The sequence below is a fragment of the Enhydra lutris genome, unplaced genomic scaffold, assembly GCF_002288905.1.
Source record: "Enhydra lutris kenyoni isolate GAN:26980312 unplaced genomic scaffold, ASM228890v2 scaffoldscaffold66, whole genome shotgun sequence".
In the NCBI taxonomy this organism is placed as follows: domain Eukaryota; kingdom Metazoa; phylum Chordata; class Mammalia; order Carnivora; family Mustelidae; genus Enhydra; species Enhydra lutris.
Window position 1 is genome coordinate 3,969,468 of NW_019154150.1, and position 20,328 is coordinate 3,989,795.

Below are 20,328 nucleotides of genomic sequence, written 5' to 3' on the forward strand. Positions count from 1 at the left end.
GGGTGCTCTTTGTCCATCTGAGTACCCGAAGGAGGCCTGACCCCTTTCACTTCAGGCCCTGTGAGATGTTCTGTTGGGCTGCTTTAGGTGACTCTTCTGGGCCCCTAGTAAGTGGATTCATACATCTTCAGTCTCAGGGAACAGGGACCAGACCCCAGGCCTCCTGCCTCCTAGCTGACAAGGTAGGAGGGTTTTTTAGGTCTAGAATTATAAAACTAAGAGGAACCTTTAATGTAGGGATCACAGGTATCTATAGGGGCCAGAGAGTTAAATTAAGTCACTGGTACTAGATGGGTATTGAAAATTGGTGGAGGAGGCACAGGCAATATAATTGCATATAAATAGGTAGGAATTTTCACTTCACAAGTAAGTTTTTTCCCTTCCAGTTTTCTTCATGTGCCCTTTCATTCTTTTTTATTTTCTTTTATTTTTGAATATTTTATTTATTTATTCAAGGTAGAGCAAGAGTGAGTGAGAAAGAAGAGGGAGAGTATTAGCATGAGGTGTGGAGGGACAGAGGAGCAGGCTCCCCACAGAGTAGGGAGCCAGATGTGGGACTTGATCCCAGGACCCCAGGATCATGACCTGAGTCAAAGGCAGATGCTTAACTGACTGAGTGACGCAGGGACCCTTTTTTTATTGTTAATATTTTACACTTGATAGGACCTGGATAGAGACATATTCTGTCTGTTTTGACAGTTCCAGAGCCTATACGTGATGCTCTGGGGTCACTTGGCCTTGGTGTCTGTGGCCACCTGAGAATCAGTGTCCGCGGTAGAGCAGAGCCACTCCTTGGTCCTAGCTGGTCTCACCAGCTCTCTCATTCAAATCTCCCAGCTTTGAAATTGGTGACTTGTTCCTGTTGCTACAAACACATGGGCCACACTGAACACAGTGTGTTTGCAGGCTGGACCCCGCCAGTCAGCCTCGGACCCCAGCTTGGCCCCCAGTTTTCCCAGCTGCTGAAGGCCAGAGAAAGAAAGGGACTATCTTGAGGCCACAAGTGATGTTCGCTGAATAGTATTCAGAAATTTTCATGGCTTTCTTAATCTGCATTTAATTTAAAGCCATTTAAGAAACTACTTAGTGTTATTCATGAGAAGTAACTTGCCACACCTTCTTTTGAGAAATTTCAAAGATGTGCCAGTATGTGTACTTGGATTGATCTCCTGTTCTTTCCCCACCAGCACTGGCCGGTGTTTGTGGAGGTTAAAGATCTATTGACATTGGTGCCGCCCCTGGTGGGCCTGAAGGGGAACCTGGAAATGACGCTGGCGTCACGACTCTCCACAGCTGTAAGTCGATATCTGAGCATCTGGACCACCTGCCCCCTGAAGGGATGAATCCATGGGCACCTCCCAGGCTCCCCTCATAGCGTGTTAGCCAATGGGTTGAATTCTGGAAAAATGAGTGTTGTGAGGTTCTGTTCCATCACGATGCTGCACCTGGTCACTCCTCCCAGTCTGCCAACCTCTTTTTCCATGGTGCAGCGGACTGCTGGCAAGGGCCAGACCCAGCCCCGTGTACCCTTGGTTTCTCCTCTAGCCCTGGTGTCAGGTGCTGCTCTGGGTCCCCGAGCCCAGCTCCACACATTCACGTACAAGCTGTAATGAGCAACGTAGGTTTGCTGGAGGGTTTGGGAGAGGAAAGAGGGGGTTTGAATCAATATGACACCCACCTCCCTTGGAGAATTTTGTTCTCTAGAATGTTTCCTTGAATGTTCCATCAGCAGAGGGTTCTACTCAGGGCTCTGTGGCTCACATGGTCCTCACCTTGTTGCTTGTCCCAGCCCTCCCAGGTATCCTGGGAACTGACATTCTCCTTCTGTTATGCAGACTGGTCCCTCCCCTCCTGTGAACCAGTGTGTGAACCTGGCCTGTGGCAAGAGGAGGTGTGGTATGGCCAAGAGACTGAAAGGGGAGCAGTGTAGCTGGAGTAGGGCAGGCAAGGGGAGGGGGTGCCCCCAACAGTGACCCCTCAAGAGCCACAACCTAATCAGTCAGGCCTGTGCATGGTTCCTTATGTGGACAGGGTCTTTGCAGGTGTGATTATGTGAGCGACCTGGGAGATGATCCTGGATTATCCAGGTGGGTCTGTGTCAGCACGAGGGACGAGGAAGTTTCAGAAGAAAATGCCAGGTGAGGGAAGCCAAGGCAGAGAAGATGCTCTGCTATGGGATTGGAAGATAGAGGAAGAGCCAGGAAATGTGGCTCCACCTGCTGGAAAAGGTGAATTTCCACCTGCCGGAAAAAGGAATTTCTCCCTAGAGCTTCCAGAGGCACTTTGAGTTTTGCCTCAGAAGACTCATTTCAGACTCAGCCTCCAGAACTATAGGAGAATGTCTTTCTGTTGTTTTAAGCCGTAAAATTTGTGATAATTTGTTACTGCAATAACAGGGAATTAACAGGTAAGGCTGGATCACTTACAGACCTATAAGGACATTGAAATGTTTTAAGCAGCAGGTAACATGATACAGACATGCGCACATATGATGTCATTGGTCAGAGTTTGAGAGGATAAAAAGTGTTCCTTGCGGCATTTCATGTGTTAGCATTTTTGTTGCATAGTGTTTAACTACATATTAAACATTCTCTGCAATGATCAAATCTTCATTCTAATTTGTTTAAAATATATAAAACATGGAGGGAAAACAAACCTACTGGTAGATTTCATTACAGCTATCTGTCCAAGGAGAATTCCATCATTATCATCACATGTGATGATAATGAACTTTTGAAGTCACTCAACACCCATTCTGTATTTTTGTTTAAATCACCGTATTAAGGTATAAATTAATAAAATAAAAACTCACAAATTTTAAACATACAGGTCAGTGACTTTTGACAGAACTGTGTCGCTGTGTAACTACCACCCCAATCAAGATCTAAAACATTTCCATCTCCTCAGGAGATGTCTCTTCATGCGCTTGGCCCAGCCTCTCCCACCACTCCATCCCGGCAACCCTGATCCAGCTCTAGTCTGTATAGATAAGTTTCATTTTCTTTTATTTTTTTCTTTTTAAAGATTTTATTTATTTGACAGACAGAGATCACAAGTAGGCAGAGACAGAGGCGGAAGCAGGCTGCCTACTGAGCAGAGACCCCGATGCGGGGCTCCATTCCAGGACCCTGGGATCATTACCTGAGCCAAAGGCAGAGGCTTTAACCCACCGAGCCATCCAGGTGTCCCAAGTTTCGTTTTCAACACACATTCATGATTTTTAAAAATACTCTTAGTGCAACTTGAAATAGAATAATTTTTCTATATTTTTATTTATTTTGTTTTATTTTAGCTATATTGTTCTGGATGTTTTAGATATTGTAATAAGCCAAGAAAAGGAAATAAGAGACTAGCATATTGGGAAAGAGAAAAACTTATTATTTGCTATCAATATATTTTTCGTCTTGGAGAGATCTAAGTAAAGCAACTAGAAAACTATGAAACTAAATAAGCTTTAAAAAGTGACCTGGTTTCAAAATATCTAGATGAAATTTAAAACATGTATATATGTATTGACATACATAAATGTTTATCTATATACTCCTGTACACACTAGAAATCATCATTTATGAAATACAATCTGAAAAGAGTTATCTTTTAAAACATTAATTAATTTTAAAACATCTTCAGACCAAAGCTGCAAATATTCAGGATCTATACAAATAAAATAACACTTTACAAAGGGAAATATAAATTTGGAGAGAGATATGAAGTTCCCGAATGGGGCAAGCCAGTGTTGTAAAGTTATCAGTTTTCCTTGTTTTCATTTATAAAGTTAATGCAGTGACTCTCAGTCTGCCAAAGGGAGTTAGGGGAACAGGTGACAATGTTATTTTAAAGTTGATCTGGATGAGTAAGTGAGTGAGAATAGCCAAGGAAATATTGATAGGAAAGAGTAAGCACACTAATAGTAATGGTGAAATTTGATTTCCACATTTTAAAATGTAATATAACACTATAGTAATTAAACTATTTTGTAACCAGTATTAGTTAATGTATTTTACAACAAAACAGAACATCCAGAAATAAGCTCGGATGTATGTAAATATAATTTATTGAATACTAGCAATTTAAACCAGTGAAGAAGGTTGAATTTTTAAAAAAAGATATGTATTTATTTTAGAGAGAGAAACAAACTCCCCCTGAGCAAGGAGCCCAACATGGGGCTCGATCCTAGGACCCTAAGATCATGGCTGAGTGGAAACCAAGAGTCCGACTCTTAACCAACTGAGCCATCCAGGTGCTCTGAGAAAGGATGAATTATTAATAAATGGTGCTGAGATTATTGGTTAGTTCTTTAGAATTAATTTTTCCTTACGTCATTCATCAATATATATGTTGAGGAGATTGAATAATTTTTTTAAAGATTTTATTTTTATTTATTTGTCAGAGAGAGTGCACACAGGCAGGTAGAGTGGCAGGCAGAGGCAAGGAGCCCAATGTGGGACTTGATTCCAGGACACTGGGATCATGACCTGAGCTGAAGGCAGCTGCTTAACTGACTGAACCACCCAGGCATTCTGAGGAGATTGAATAATTTAAAGTGAAGCATGATACCAGGAAGACACACCATTATTTTTAGAATCTGGTGATAGTGTTTTTTAAGTAGCAGAACAAATGCAAAACCCATTGGAAACAATGTGTTTTTTAAGTATTATTTTAAAACAGTAGTGTTTTTTAAGTAGCAGAACAAATGCAAAAACCCATCGGAAACAATGTAATAATTTGTTTTAGTTTTCTAGGGCCACCATAACAATGAACCCCAAACTGCTTGGCTTAAAAAACAGAGGTGGAATTTTCTCACAGTTCTGAGGGCTGCAACTCCAGATCAAGGTGGCAGGGTTAGTTCCTTCTGAGGGCCATGAGGGAAAAATCTGTCCCAGACCTCTCTCCCAGCTTCTGGAGACTTTTGGCATTCCTCAGCTTGCAGACACATCACCCCCATCCCTGCCTTTGTCCCAGGGCATTCTGCCTATATTCCTCTCTGTGTCCAAATTTCCCCTTTTCACAAGGACACCAGTCTTACTGGATTCAGTACCTGTCTTACCCCACTATGACCTCATCTAAACTAATGACATCACTGCAACCCTATTTTCAAATCTAATCACATACTAAGGTACTGGGGTTAGGACCTCAACATCTTTTGGAGGGATACAATTCTACATAACAGTCTCCTTGCGTAAATTTAAATGAGGAATAACTAACAAGGGAAGAAGTTATAATATATAAAACTTAACAGTCTGTATCCTCAACTCTCTAAGTAGCTGTTACGTATCAATATGAAGACAGACCCTTCAAATCAAAATTAACAAAGGACATGAATCATAAATCCATGTTCACAAATAAATAAGACCATAAAACAGTAGAGAAAAAAATCTCAATCATACTAGGCACCAGTGGATAGTCATTAACCAGTACTATTTTATTGCATATCAAGTGGGCTTAGATGAATATGAGTGTGAGTGTCCACTTTTGGCAATTCTGTGGAGATGAGACTTGTCAAACACTGATGTCAGCAAGTATAATTTGGTAGTTTTTCAGAAGAGCAATTTATCAAACCACAAATATATGTAGACCCTTTACCTCAGAAATTCTGTTTCTGCTGGGTTATCCTAAAGAAGCAGTTAGTTACCCAGAGATACCAGTACAAGGATATTCTTTCATAGCTTCTTTTTCTATTTATTTTGAAGTAATTATAAATTCACAGGAAGTTGCTAAGATAGTACAGAGTCAACCTTTCTACCCATCATTCACTTTCCCTCAGTGTTTGCATGTTACATAGTTCTAGTGCATTAATGAAACTAGGACATTGACATTGGCACAAGCTGTATGCGGAGTTCCCTGTCATTTTATCACATGTAGATTTCTGTGATCATCACCACAATCAATAATAAGAATTGTTCCTCTCTATGAAGACCTCCCTCACGACCCCTCCCTCCACCCTAATTTCTGGCAAATACTTGGCTGTTTTCCAGCATTAAGCCTTGTCATTTGAAAAGAGCATAGTGTTTCTAAGTGATAATGTCCTTGAGTTCCATTCATGTGGTTTGTTGTATGTATCAGTAGTTCATTGTGTTTTTTTTTTTTAATTTCTTTTCAGCTTAAGAGAATTCATTGTTTATGCACCACACCCAGTGTTCCATGCAATACCTGCCATCCATAATACCCACCACCTGGCTCCTCCAACATCCCACCCCCCCGCCCCTTCAAAACCCTCAGATTGTTTTTCAGAGTCCATAGTCTCTCATGGTTCATCTCCCCCTCCAATTTCCCTCAACTCCCTTCTCCTCTACATCTCCCTATGTCCTCCATGTTATTTGTTATGCTCCACAAATAAGTGAAACCATAGGATAATTGACTCTCTCTGCTTGATTTATTTCACTCAGCATAATCTCTTCCAGTCCCGTCCATGTTGCTACAAAAGTTGGGTATTCATCCTTTCTGATGGAGGCATAATACTCCATAGTGTATATGGACCACATCTTCCTTATCCATTCATCCGTTGAAGGGCATCTTGGTTCTTTCCACAGTTTGGCGACCGTGGCCATTGCTGCTATGAACATTGGAGTACAGATGGCCCTTCTTTTCACTCCATCTGTATCTTTGGGGTAAATAGCCAGTAGTGCAATTGCCGGGTCATAGGGAAGTTCTATTTTTAATATCTTGAGGAATCTCCACACTGTTCTCCAAAGAGGCTGCACCAACTTGCATTCCCGCCAACAGTGTAAGAGGGTTCCCCTTTCTCCACATCCTCTCCAACACATGTTGTTTCCTGTCTTGCTAATTTTGGCCATTCTAACTGGTGTAAGGTGGTATCTCAATGTGGTTTTAATTTGAATCTCCCTGATGGCTAGTGATGATGAACATCTTTTCATGTGTCTGATAGCCATTTGTATGTCTTCATTGGAGAAGTGTCTGTTCATATCTTCTGCCCATTTTTTGACATGATTATCTGTTTTGTGTGTGTTGAGTTTGAGGAGTTCTTTATAGATCCTGGATATCAATCTTTTGTCTGTACTGTCATTTGCAAATATCTTCTCCCATTCCGTGGGTTGCCTCTTTGTTTTGTTGACTGTTTCCTTTGCTGTGCAGAAGCTTTTGACTTTGATGAAGTCCCAAAAGTTTATTTTGGCTTTTGTTTCCTTTGCCTTTGGAGACATATCTTGAAAGAAGTTGCTGTGGCTGATATCGAAGAGGTTACTGCCTATGTTCTCCTCTAGGATTCTGATGGATTCCTGCCTCACGTTGAGGTCTTTTAACCATTTTGAGTTTATCTTTGTGTACGTTGTAAGAGAATGGTCGAGTTTCATTCTTCTACATATAGCTGTCCAGTTTTCCCAGCACCATTTATTGAAGAGCCTGTCTTTTTCCACTGTATATTTTTTCCTGTTTTGTCGAAGATTAACTGACCATAGAGTTGAGGGTCCATATCTGGGCTCTCTACTCTGTTCCATTGGTCTATGTGTCTGTTTTTATGTCAGTACCATGCTGTCTTGGTGATCACAGCTTTGTAGTAAAGCTTGAAATCAGGTAACATGAAGCCCTCAGCTTTATTTTTGTTTTTCAACATTTCCTTAGCGATTCGGGGTCTCTTCTGGTTCTGTACAAATTTTTGGATTATTTGCTCCAGCTCTTTGAAGAATACCGGTGGAATTTTGATTGGAATGGCATTAAAAGTATAGATTGCTCTAGGCAGTATAGACATTTTAACAATGTTTATTCTTCCAATCCAAGAGCATGGAATGGTCTTCCATCTTTTTGTGTCTTCTTCAATTTCTTTCATGAGTGTTCTGTAGTTCCCCTCTAGGTTTTTTTTTGTTTGCTTTTTCTCCCCTTGGTGGCTTTTTGCAGTTCTTTGGAGGTTTAGAGGAAAGCAAACTGCACCCAGGCCTCCCTCTCAGAGAGAAGCCTCAGACTGGAAGAGATTATGCTGAGTGAAATAAGTCAAGCAGAGAGACTCAATTATCATATGGTTTCACTTATTTGTGGAGCATAAGAAGTAACACGGAGGACATTGGGAGATTGAGAGGAGAAGGGAGTTGGGGAAAATTGGAGGGGGAGATGAGCCATGAGAGACAATGGACTCTGAAAAACTATCTGGGGGTTGAAGGGGCAGGGGCTGGGAGTTTGGGTAGGCCTGGAGTTGGGTATTATGGAGGGCACGTATTGCATGGAGCATTGGTTGTGGTGCATAAACAATGAATTCTGGTACACTGAAAAGAAATTAAAAAAATAAAAAAAATTTTTTAATTAAAAAAAATAAAACAGAAATGCTTACACACTCTCCAAAATCCTATTTACTTCACATCCCATCTCTTCTCACAACTTCCTTCCCTGTGGTGCTCTTCCTCCCTCATCTCTATGAGGTTTGCAAGCTCTCCAGGCCTCCTTTCCTCCTCCAGCACCTCTTGGCATCACTCCCTTTCCTGTTCAGCCTCAGCTTGGAAATACAACATCTTGAGGAACGAATGCCTTTCTGATTTATACTCAGGAGTCTTGGGCCAGTAGCACCCCTTACCTGGTTAGTACCAGGGTTTGAATTGGCTGATCGCTGGGAAATAGCAAACAGGTCCATTGAGTCTAGTGTAGTGGGAGACCAGAGAGGGGAGACAAGCCTGTTGGCCTCACGTGTTTGGCACATGGCAGGCTCTGTGGCTGTATTCTGCTCCACCTTAGTAGCTTGTCCCTATGCGCACCCCTAAAATGGGTATTAGTCTACCTTTATGAAGGAAGAGTCACCTGGGACACAATGATGGTTCCATGCTGTGTCTGAGGTGTCCATCATGCTGAAAACAAAAGAATCCCCTTATTTGCTCATGAAAAGTAATTCCATTTTCCCCCTTGGAGTTCAGAAACTTAATGAACTCAGTACAAAGGATCTAGGAAAATACATTTATCTGTGTCTTGAATTTTGCTGGCAAGTGCTGTGAAGTTAGGGGCTGACTACCATTTTTAAAGGAGAAACTTGTATTTCAGATCTTGTTTTTTATCCTATGTGAAGGACTTAAGCATTTCTTAAACAGGATGATTTACAAAGGTCATGTTGGGTTGTTAGTGGTCATCTGAGATGTAACTTGCTGGAGGGGAGAGAAGGGAATTGTAGGTGCCTGAAGACCTAGCTGAGGGCACAATACAGCTTCACAGAAGAGTCCTTCCCATGGTGCCTGTGGATGAGCTTGAGTCAGGTGGCCCTGAAATTGTTGGTAACACTTAACTCTATGTGCTTGCATACTTGAGCATGGGAGAGGTGGTATATGACACCATCTTACTCTCATAGGGACTTGGGTCCTTACCTTTCCCACCCTCAGTCAGTTTTGAAAGCTGGGCAGAATAATTTGTTCTAACATCAATGAAATTAATTTGCTGATTTCTCTCCTAAGACACTGCCTTTTCCAGGAAAGCTTAGCCTGGCTTTGTGACCACCCAGACTTACCTTTTGTCCTTATCTCTCCATTCTAGGCCAACACTGGACAAATTGATGACCCCCAGGAGCAGCACAGAGTTATCAGCAGTAACCTTGCCCTCATTCAGGTAACTCTGCCCTTTGTCCCATCGATGAATCTCCTCCCTGCTTTTGAATCTGCAGCCAGGCCTGCTCCACATAGGAAGGGTGAAGATTAAGTAAGCCCTTCTCTCTGCAATCCAGACAGAACTTGGGGAATGGGCCACCTGTATACCCTGAACCCACCAGACCACACTCAGGGCAGCTGGAGGCTCAGCTCAACTATAGGGCACCAGCATATCCACCTGAAAGTAATGCCTCTTCTGGGACCCCAGGGTCCCTCCAGCACCCCCAGCCCCTTCTTTTCAAGATAGGCTTATAGAAGGATTCACCTATACTTGCTCACTCCTCTTTCTCATAGTCTGGATAAAGCTAACAGCTTTCTCTTCCCACTACCTTAACTCCAGCTGTGCTTGCCAAGGTCACTGACATCCTAATTGGTATACCCTCTGATTGCCTCATACAGGTGATACTACTTGTTTTCTCGGGAGTATCTGGGACTCTTCCTACCTGATATTCCTTCGTGGCTGCACTCCTGCCTCTTTGCCTCTTCTTTGTCAGCCTTTGCAGGACACCCACCCCCCATGCCTTTGTCCCTTAAATGCTTCATACTCATTCAAATTTGTACCTCTTTCTAGCAGACCCTCATTGGGCTAAGTTCTCATCCTAGGAGTCTCAGAGTATTATAGAGTCAGGAAGCCCAGGGCAGGGAGAGACTGGGAAGAGATTGGGCCAAGGTAAAAGAGGAAGTGGCTTCATCCAGAACCTTCTGTGCATCTCTGGGGTAGCCTGTGGCCACCCAAAGAACCTGGACTTTGAGATCAGACAGGCCTGGAATTACAGCTATCATTTATCAACTGGGTAGCCTTGGGCAGGACACATAAGACTTGCTTAGCTGTACCTCCCTATTCATCAAGTGAGGAGGATACCACTTTACCTCTTACCTGGGTTCCAGAGCCCCTGTTTCTAGCTCTCCACTGGGTATCTCCATCTACCTGTCCCAGAAGCATCCCTGAAACAGCTTAGCCAGATCTGGCCTCATCACCTCATCTCCTCACACTCACCTCTTGTGAAGTCCCCAACCCTGAAGAGTTTGATGGTTGAAAGCTCATTCTGGGGGTTGGCCAGCTGGAGGCCCTTGGGCAAGTCACATCAACTTGTCTATAAGGTGAGCCATTGTGAGGTTTCAATCGTGGATGGCTGTGACCACTGGCCATCATGCGGTAATCTCCCAGTCATGGTCACTGTGCCCATTAATCAAGCTAGAGACCAAGTCACCTTCAGCATCTCTTTGCTCCTTATCCTTATGTCCAGTCCTGAGGAGTCTGCCGCTGAACTATGCTTGAATCAGCCCTGCTTCTCCTCCTCCTTGCCTTGGCCTCTTGGTCTCTGACCTCACTGACTACAGACCTCTTCACTGTTCTAACTGCCCCAGGCTTCTTCCTCTCCAGCTCTTCTCTGCATGGCCACCTGAGTGACCTTGTCTAAATCCTAAAGATGATCAGGTGTCCTCCTCCTGAAGCTCCTTTTTTGGTTCTTCTTGTCCAAGTGTGGGCCTAGCCCAGAGGTACTACTGGTCTGGTCCTGTCCTCCTGCAGTCTCATGTTCACCATCCCTGCTGCCTTTGCATATGCAGTTGTGTCTCCGTGGAATGTCCTTTCTTCTTCTTCTCCTGGCAGTGAAGCTCCAGTCAATTCCAACCCAACACCGGGTACTGTCTGGGGCCTTGTTAAAGATTGCTGGGGCTGCCCTGATTGCAATTCTGTGTTTCTCTGCTTGAACCGAGTCACACAGGCCAGGAGGCTTCTATTCAATAAATTATACTGCAATGAAATTATTCTTTTTTGCACGAATTTCTTAAGAGAAGTTCCCACAAGTTCACAAGATATGAACAATTTGAAATTCTAGATTTTTTCCAAAATTATTATAAAATATTTGAATACTTAGTATCAAATAATAGCACCAGTTCTTCTGAATGACTTTCTGCATTTGCCATATATATGTATGTGTCTATAGAAAATATATGATACAACTTTCTGTGTTTTTTTATGGATCTTTTTGTTTATATTTTTTTATTAACATAAAATGTATTTTTTGCCCCAGTGGTATAGGTCTGTGAATCATCAGGCTTACACACTTCACAGCACTTACCATAGCACATACACTCCCCAATGTCCATAACCCCACCCCCCTCTCCCAACCCCCCTCTCCCCAGCAACCCTCAGTTTGTTTTGTGAGATTAAGAGTCTCTTATGGTTTGTTTCCCTCCTGATCCCATCTTGTTTAATTTTTTCCTTCCCTACCCCCCAAACTCTCCACCCTACCTCTCAAAATTCCTCATATCAGAGAGATCATATGATAATTGTCTTTCTCTGATTGACTTTTTTCGCTCAGCATAACACCCCTAGTACCATGCAGTTCATTGTAAATGGCATGATTTCATTTCTTTTGATGGCTACATAGTATTCCTTGTATATATGCACACACACACACACACACACACACACACACACACACCATCTTCTTTATCCATTAATCTGTTGATGGACATCTAGGTTCTTTCCATAGTTTGGCTTCTGTGAACATTGCTGCTACAAACATTCGGGTGCATGTGCCCCTTCAGATCACTTCATTTGTATCTTTAGCGTAAATACCCAGTAGTGCTATTGCTGGGTTGTAGGGTAGCTCTATTTCAGATTTTTGAGGAACCTCCATGCTGTTTTCCAGAGTGGCTGCACCAGCTTGCAATCCCAAAAACAGTGTAGGAGGGTTCCCCTTTCACCGCATCCTCGCCAGCATCTGTCGTTTCCTGACTTGTTAATTTTAGCCATTCTGACTGGTGTGAGGTGGTATCTCATTGTGGCTTTGATTTGTAATTCCATGATGCCGAGTGATGTGGAGCACTTTTTCATGTGTCTGTTGGCCATCTGGATGTCTTCTTTGCAGAAATGTCTGTTCGTGTCTTCTACCCATTTCTTGATTGGACTATTTGTTCTTTGGGTGTTGAGTTTGGAAGTTCTTTATAGATTTTTGGATACTAGCCCTTTAACTGATATGTCGTCGTTTGCAAATATCTTCTCCCATTCTGTCAGTTGTCTTTTGGTTTTGTTGACTGTTTCCTTTGCTGTGCAAAAGCTTTTGATCTTGATGAAGTCCCAATGGTTCGCTTCTCCCCTTGCTTCCATTGCCTTTGGCAATGTTTCTAGGAAGAAGTTGCTGTGGCTGAGGTCAAAGAGGTTGCTGCCTGTGTCCTCCTCAAAGATTTTGATGGATTCTGGTCTCACATTGAGGTCTTTCATTCATTTGGAGTCTATTTTTGTATGTGGTGTAAAGAAATAGTCCAGATTCATTTTTCTACATGTGGCTGTCCAATTTTCCCAACACAATTTATTGAAGAGACTTTTTTCCATTGGACATTCTTTCCTGCTTTGTCAAAGATTAGTTGACCATAGAGTTGAAGGTCTATTTCTGGGCTCTCTATTCTGTTCCATTGATCTATGTGTCTGTTTTTGTGCCAGTACCATACTGTCTTGATGATGACAGCTTTGTAATAGAGCTTGAAGTCTGGAATTGTGATGCCACGAACTTTCGCTTTCTTTTTCAACGTTCCTCTGGCTCTTTGGGGTCTTTTCTGGTTCCATATAAATTTTAGGATTATTTTTCCATTTCTTTGAAAAAAAACTGATGGTATTTTGATAGGGATTGCACTAAATGTGTAGATTGCTTTAAGTAGCGTAGACATTTTCACAATATTTGTTCTTCCAATCCATGAGCATGGAACATTTTTCCATTTCTTTGTGTCTGTCTCAATTTCTTTTATGAGTACTTTACAGTTTTCTGAGTACACATTCTTTGCCTCTTTGGTTAGGTTTATTCCTAGGTATCTTATGGTTTTGGGTGTAATTGTAAATGGGACTGACTCCTTAATTTCTCTTTCTTCTGTCTTGTTGTTGATGTATAGAAATGCAACTGATTTCTGTGCATTGATTTTATATCCTGACACTTTACTGAATTCCTGTACAAGTTCTAACAGATTTGGAGTGGAGTCCTTTTTGGGTTTTTCACATAAAGTATCATCATCTGCAAAGAGTGATGGTTTGACTTCTTCTTTGCCAATTTGGATGCCTTTTATTTCTTTCTGTTGTCTGATTGTCGATGCTAGGACTTCTAGTACTATGTTGAATAGCAGTGGTGATAATGGACATCCCTGCCATGTTCCTGACCTTAGTGGAAAAGCTCTCAGTTTTTATCCATTGACAATGATATTTGCGGTGGGTTTTTCATAGATGGCTTTGATCATATTGAGGTATGTACCCTCTATCCCTACACTTTGAAGAGTTTTGATCAAGAAAGGATGCTGTAGGGGTGCCTGGGTGGCTCAATGGGTTAAAGCCTCTGCCTTCGGCTCGGGTCATGATCCTGGGTCCTGGGATCGAGCCCCGCATCAGGCTCTCTGCTCAGCGGGGAGTCTGCTTCCTCCTCTCTGCCTGCCTCTCTGCCTGCTTGTGATCTCTGTCTGTCAAATTAAAAAAAAAATTATAAAAAAAAAAGGATGCTGTACTTTGTCAAATGCCTTTTCAGAATCTATTGAGAATATCATATGGTTCTTGTTCTTTCTTTTATTAATGTATTGTATCACATTGATTGATTTGAGGACGTTGAACCAACCTTGCAGCCCTGGAATAAATTCCACTTGGTCGTGGTGAATAATCCTTTTAATGTACTGTTGGATCCTATTGGCTAGTATTTTGGTGAGAATTTTGGCATCTGTGTTCATCAAGCATATTAGTCTGTAATTCTCTTTTTTGATAGGGTCTTTGTCTGGTTTTGGGATCAAGGTAATGCTGGCCTCATAAAATGAGTTTGGAAGTTTTCATTCCATTTCTATTTTTTGGAACAGTTTCAGGAGAATAGGAATTAATTCTCCTTTAAATATTTGGTAGAATTTCCCTGGGAAGCCATCTGGCCCTGGGCTCTTGTTTGTTGGGAGATTTTTGCTGACTATTTCAATCTCCTTACTGGTTATGGGTCTGTTCAGGTTTTCCATTTCTTCCTGGTTCAGTTTTCATAGTTTATAGGTTTCTAGGGATCCATCCATTTCTTCCAGATTGTCAAATTTGCTGGTGTATATGCTGCTCATAATATGTTCTTATACTTGTTTGTATTTCTTTGGTGTTGGTTGTGATCATTCCTCTTCCATTCACGATTTTATTAATTGGGGTCATTTCTCTTTTCTTTTTGATAAGTCTGGCCAAGGGTTTATCAATCTTATTAATTCTTTCAAAGAACCAGCTCTTAGTTTCGTTGATTTGTTCTACTGTTTTTGGGTTTTTTTGTTTGTTTCTATTTCATTGATTTCTGCTCTGATCTTTAGGATTTCTCTTCTGCTAGGTTTAGGCTTTCTTTGCTGTTCTTTCTCTAGCTCCTTTAGATGTAGGGTTTGGTTGAGTACTTGAGACCTTTCTTATTTCTTGAAAAAGGCTTGTATTGCTATATATTTTCCTCTCGGGACTGCCTTTGCTGTGTCCCACAGATTTTGAACAGTTGTGTTTTCCTTATCATTTGTTTCCATGAATTTTTTCAATTCTTCTTTGATTTCCTGGTTGACCTATTCATTCTTTAGTAGGATGCTCTTTAGCTTCCATGTATTTGAGTTCTTTCCAGCTTTCCTCTTATGATTGAGTTCTAGCTTCAGAGCATTGTGGTCTGAAAATATGCAGGGAATGATCCCAGTCTTTCAGTACTGGTTGAAACCTGATTTGTGACCCAGGATGTGATCTATTCTGGAGACTGTTCCATATGCACTTGGGAAGAATGTGTATTGTGTTGCTTTGGGATGGAATGTTCTGAATATATCTGTGATGTCCATCTAGTTCATTGTGTCATTTAAGGCCTTTATTTCCTTGTTGATTCTTTGCTTGGATGATCTGTCCATTTCAGTAAGGGGGGTGTTAAAGTCCCCTACTATTATTGTATTATGTCGATGTGTTTCTTTGATTTTGTTATTAATTGGTTTATATAGTTGGCTGCTCCCATGTTAGGGGCGTAGATATTTAAAATTGTTAGGTCTTCCTGTTGGACAGACCCTTTGAGTGTGATATAGTGTCCTTCCTCATCTCCTATTACAGTCTTTGGCTTAAAATCTAATTTTCTTTTCAGCTTTCTTTTGATGTCCATTAGCATGGTAAATTGTTTCCCAACCCCTCACTTTAATCTGGAGGTGTCTTTGGGTCTAAAATGAGTTTCTTGTAGGCAGCATATTGATGTTTTTTTTTTTTTTATCCATTCTGATACCCTGTGTCTTTTGATTGGGGCATTTACCCATATACATTCAGGGTAACTATTTAAAGATATGAATTTAGTTCCATTGTATTGCCTGTAAAGTGACTATTACTGTATGTTGTCTCTCTTCCTTTCTGGTCTACTACTTTTAGGCTCTCTCTTTGCTTAGATGACCCCTTTCAATATTTCCTGTATAGCTGGCTGGGTGTTTACAAATCTTTTAGTTTTTGTTTGTCCTGGAAGCTTTTTATCTCTCCTTCTATCTTCAATGATAGCCTAGCTGGATATAGTATTCTTGGCTGCATTTTTTTACATTTAGTGCTCTGAATATATCATGCCAGTTCTTTCTGGCCTGGCATGTCTCTGTGGACAAGTCTGCAGCCAATCTAATATTTTTACCATTGTATGTTACAGACTTCTTGTCCCAGGCTGCTTTCAGGATTTTCTCTTTGTCACTATGACTTTTAAGTCTTACTATTAAATGACAGCGTGGGGATTTATTTTTATTGATTTTCAGTGGGATTCTCTGTGCCTCCCGGATTTTGATGCTTGGTCTCTTTGCCATATTATGGAAATTCTCCATAATAATTCACTCCAATATACCTTCTATCCCTCCTCTCTCTTTCTTCTTCATCTGGAATCCCAATTATTCTAATATTGTTTTGTCTTATGGTATCACTTTTCTCTCAGATTCTCCCCTCATGGTCCAGTAGTTGTTTGTCTCTCTTTTGCTCAGCTTCTTTATTTTCCGTCATTTGGTCTTCTATATCACTAATTCTCTCTTCTGCCTCACTTATCCTAGCAGTAAGAGCCTCCATTTTTTTATTGTACCTCATTAACAGCTTTTTTGATTTAAGCTTGGTTAGATTTTAGTTCTTTTATTTCTCCAGAAAGGGCTTTTATTTCTCCAAACAGGGTTTCTCTAATATCTTCCATGCCTTTTTCAAGCCCAGCTAGCACCTTGAGAATCATGATTCTGAACTCTAGCCCTGACATATTATCAATGTCCATATTGATTAGGTCCCTAACCTTTGGTACTGCCACTTGTTCTTCTTTTTGTGGTGAGTTTTTCTGCCTTGTCATTTGATCCAGATAAGAAAATATGAATGAGAGAATGAAATACTAAATGGGTGGCAAAGACCCCAGAAAATCAGAATCAGAGTCAAATCAGAAGAGACCTCAAATCAGGGGGAGAAGAAAGGGGGTAAAAAGAAACTATTTGTGGAGCATAACAAATAACATGGAGGACAAGGGGAGTTAGACAGGAGAAGGGAGTTGGGGGAAATTGGAAGGGGAGGTGAACCATGAGAGACTATGGACTCTGAAAAACAGTCTGAGGGGTTTGAAGTGGCGGGTGGTGGGAGGTTGGGGGAACCAGGTGGTGGGTATTAGAGAGGGCAGGGATTGCTTGGAGCACTGGGTGTGGTGCAAAAACAAGGAATACTGTTATGCTGAAAATAAAGAATAAAATAAAATAAAATTATAAAGAAAACTTTTAAATTTTTAAATAAAATTTAAATTAAAGAATATATATGTATTATATATATAATACATATATATATGACTGGTGAATTGAACAGAGCAACCCACTTGATTTTGGGTGTATTTTGGTCTCTTAGAAGAAACTACCTCCCAAAATTTTAAAGAAGGAAAAACTTATATATATGTAAAAATAAGGGTAAACATGATTTATCAGAGACAAGATGACAGAGAAGTAGGAAGTGCCATTTCAACCAGTCCTCTAAAGTGAGCTGATTATCTACCAATGAACTCTGATCACCCATGAAGTAAACTTGAGATTAGAATTATACATTTCTGGATCTCTACAGGGACAGAAGATGCCAGTGAACAGGTAGAACAGAGTGGGAACATTGGACTGATATCAGAAGAGAAAATAAAGGGGGAGAGATCCACCAGGAACAACCTGTTGGAAAGTAATAGCCCAATCAAGAGTGCCCTGTGATTGGGGACCAGCATTAACTTGGAGTCTGGTTAAAAGCACACAAAAAGAGCCAAAGATTTTAAGGGGAAATTGTGGAGTCAGGCAGTTAATGACCAGGGCTTAAGCCCACGGACCCAGGATGGCCACCACTGGTGCTGGGCCAGAGAGAGTATGGTGAAGAAGTCAGGCATTGGTCCCTGAGTCCCTGGAGCTTCTTACAGCATCTGGGTGGTGGTGCACATGAGAGACTTCAGAGTGGACACCAGCCAGCACTCTCTAGAACGATAGCCTTTTACACTCTGCATGTGCACTGCACTACCAGGGTCTAAGTTACGCTCCACACCCTCCCCTGAGAGAGATCCATGTAGGAGCTTTGCCAGTGCTCTCTAGAACCGGGAGATTCTGAACACTCCCAGCCTGGGCCAGTGTGAAAATGTCAGTGTGCTGTCTCTGGTTTGGACCTTTCTGGCAGTCTGAACCTGCCCAGACAGCCACAGCAGAGGCAGTGCTCAAAGCCAGCTCTCTGGAATAGTACTTCTCATAGTTTTGGTAACATTGGTGTATGAGAGGGAGCTCCTGAGACCCCTGAGACTGTGAGTAGGGACGTGATCTGCTGGTGGCAGAGGGGGAATTTATGTGCTCTGGAGCACCCAGAGGGGAATGGGCTGAGGCTTCTCTTTGAGACGGAGGTCTGAATGCAGTTTGCTTTCCTCTAAACCTCCAAAAAAACCGCCAATGCCGCCAAGGGGAGAAGGAAAAAACAAAAAGAAAGAAAAAAGAAAAAGAAAAAACCTCCAAAGAACAAAAGCCTGAAAAATCGGTTTCCTCAGAGCCCAGCCCCTTGTTAGTAGGCAGGAGGACTCAACTCTAGCAAGACTGCCTGAAAAACCATGCAGCAGCCTGCTACCCCAGAAAGCCAGCCAAAAACAAAACAAAAACAAAAACAAAAAACAAGAGGAAAACTACTACTACTTCATAGATACAACTTTTATTTTTAATTCATTCCCACTATTCTCGTTGTTTTCAATTTTTTAAAAATTTTTAATCTATTTACCATCACAGTAAGATGTTCAGTATAACAAATTACATAATGACCTTTTTTAAAATTTTTTTATATCTTTTCAGCGTAACAGTATTCATTGTTTTTGCACCACACCCAGTGCTCCATGCAATATATGCCCTGTCCAATACCCACCACCTGGCCCCCCCAGCCTCCCACCCCCGACCCCTTCAAAACCCTCAGGTTGTTTTTCAGAATCCATAGTCTCTCATGGTTCACCTCCCCTTCCAATTTCCCTCAACCCCCTTCTCCTCTCCATCACCCCATGTCCTCCATGTTATTTGTTATGCTCCACAAATAAGTGAAACCGTATGATAATTGAGTCTCTCTGCTTAACTTATTTCACTCAGCATAATCTCTTCCAGTCCCGTCCATGTTGCTACAAAAGTTGGGAATTCATCCTTTCTGATGGAAGCATAATACTCCATAGTGTATATGGACCACATCTTCCTTATCCATTCGTCCATTGAAGGGCATCTTGGTTCTTTCCACAGACATAATAACCTTTTAACTTGAACTTTTTTGATACATATACCTGTGTTTTTCTTTTGCTTTTCAATTTCTTTTAATTTTCATATAGAGATAAGCTTTGAGGTAATCCTCTTTCCCCAGTCAATACTATCCCTATATATAAAAAAAAAGTTTAATCCCCCTTTCTCTCAGAAAAGTTGAGTCCTTTAACAAAGATATCAAGATACAACCAGGAAGAGTCAAAATAACCTTCCTCACCCACACTGAGAATTTATAACCACCCTTCCATCTTGTTATCTGTCATTGTTTCTGTGTATTTGTTTTTGTTCTGGTGGTATATAAAACTTATACTTGGGGTTCATTTTGGCTGGGTTTTTTTTTCTTGTCATTTACTTTTGCCAGATTTTTTATTGGTCTGTTTTTGTTTGTATACTTTATAAATCTTACCTTTGGGGCCCATTCGGACTGGGTCTTCTCTTTTATTTCTTCCCCCCCGCCGCTTTTCTTCTTCTTTTTTTTCCTCTCTCTCTCTCTCTCTTTTTTCTTTTTTCTTTCTTTTTGTTGGGGACTTCCAATTGCTCAGAAGCGTTCCAGAGTGCACCTTGCCTGTATCATGGTTGATACAATCAGCTACATATCCCCTCAGCCATCTCTCACCAAAATGACTAGAAAGAAGAATACCCAACAGAGGAAAAATTCAGAGACTCTGCCCTCTCCATTAGAGATATTGGGTATGGACATAAACAGTATGCCAGAAAGGGAATTTAGGCTAACAATTATCCAGGAAATGGCTAGGTTGGAGAAAGCATTTAATGACAAAATGGAATCGATTAGGACAGAAGTGAAAGCCACCAGGGAACATGTTAACAGTGCTCTCAATGAGTTCCAATCTAATCTAAATTCTCTAAGAGCTAGGTATTTGAGGCAGAAGATAAAATTAGTGATCTAGAGGACAAACTGATAGAGAAAAAGGATCAGGAGGAGGTCTGAACAAACAGCTTAAAAGCCATGAAAATAGAATTAGGGAAATAAATTATGCCATGAAATATTCCAACGTCAGAATTATTGGCA

At 41.3% G+C, this 20,328-nt stretch overlaps 1 protein-coding gene across 6 annotated transcripts in view; it reads left to right on the forward strand.

Annotated features, from left to right (window-relative positions):
• Positions 1 to 20,328, forward strand: part of LOC111159153 (solute carrier family 41 member 3) — an 86,673-nt gene that overhangs the window by 37,864 nt on the left and 28,481 nt on the right. For all 6 annotated transcript variants that reach the window (XM_022521587.1, XM_022521584.1, XM_022521589.1 and 3 more), the window contains 2 exons: positions 1,188 to 1,295; positions 9,460 to 9,531. In XM_022521587.1, coding sequence (XP_022377295.1) covers positions 1,188 to 1,295; positions 9,460 to 9,531 — 180 coding nt within the window. The remainder of the gene's footprint in view (positions 1 to 1,187; positions 1,296 to 9,459; positions 9,532 to 20,328) is intronic.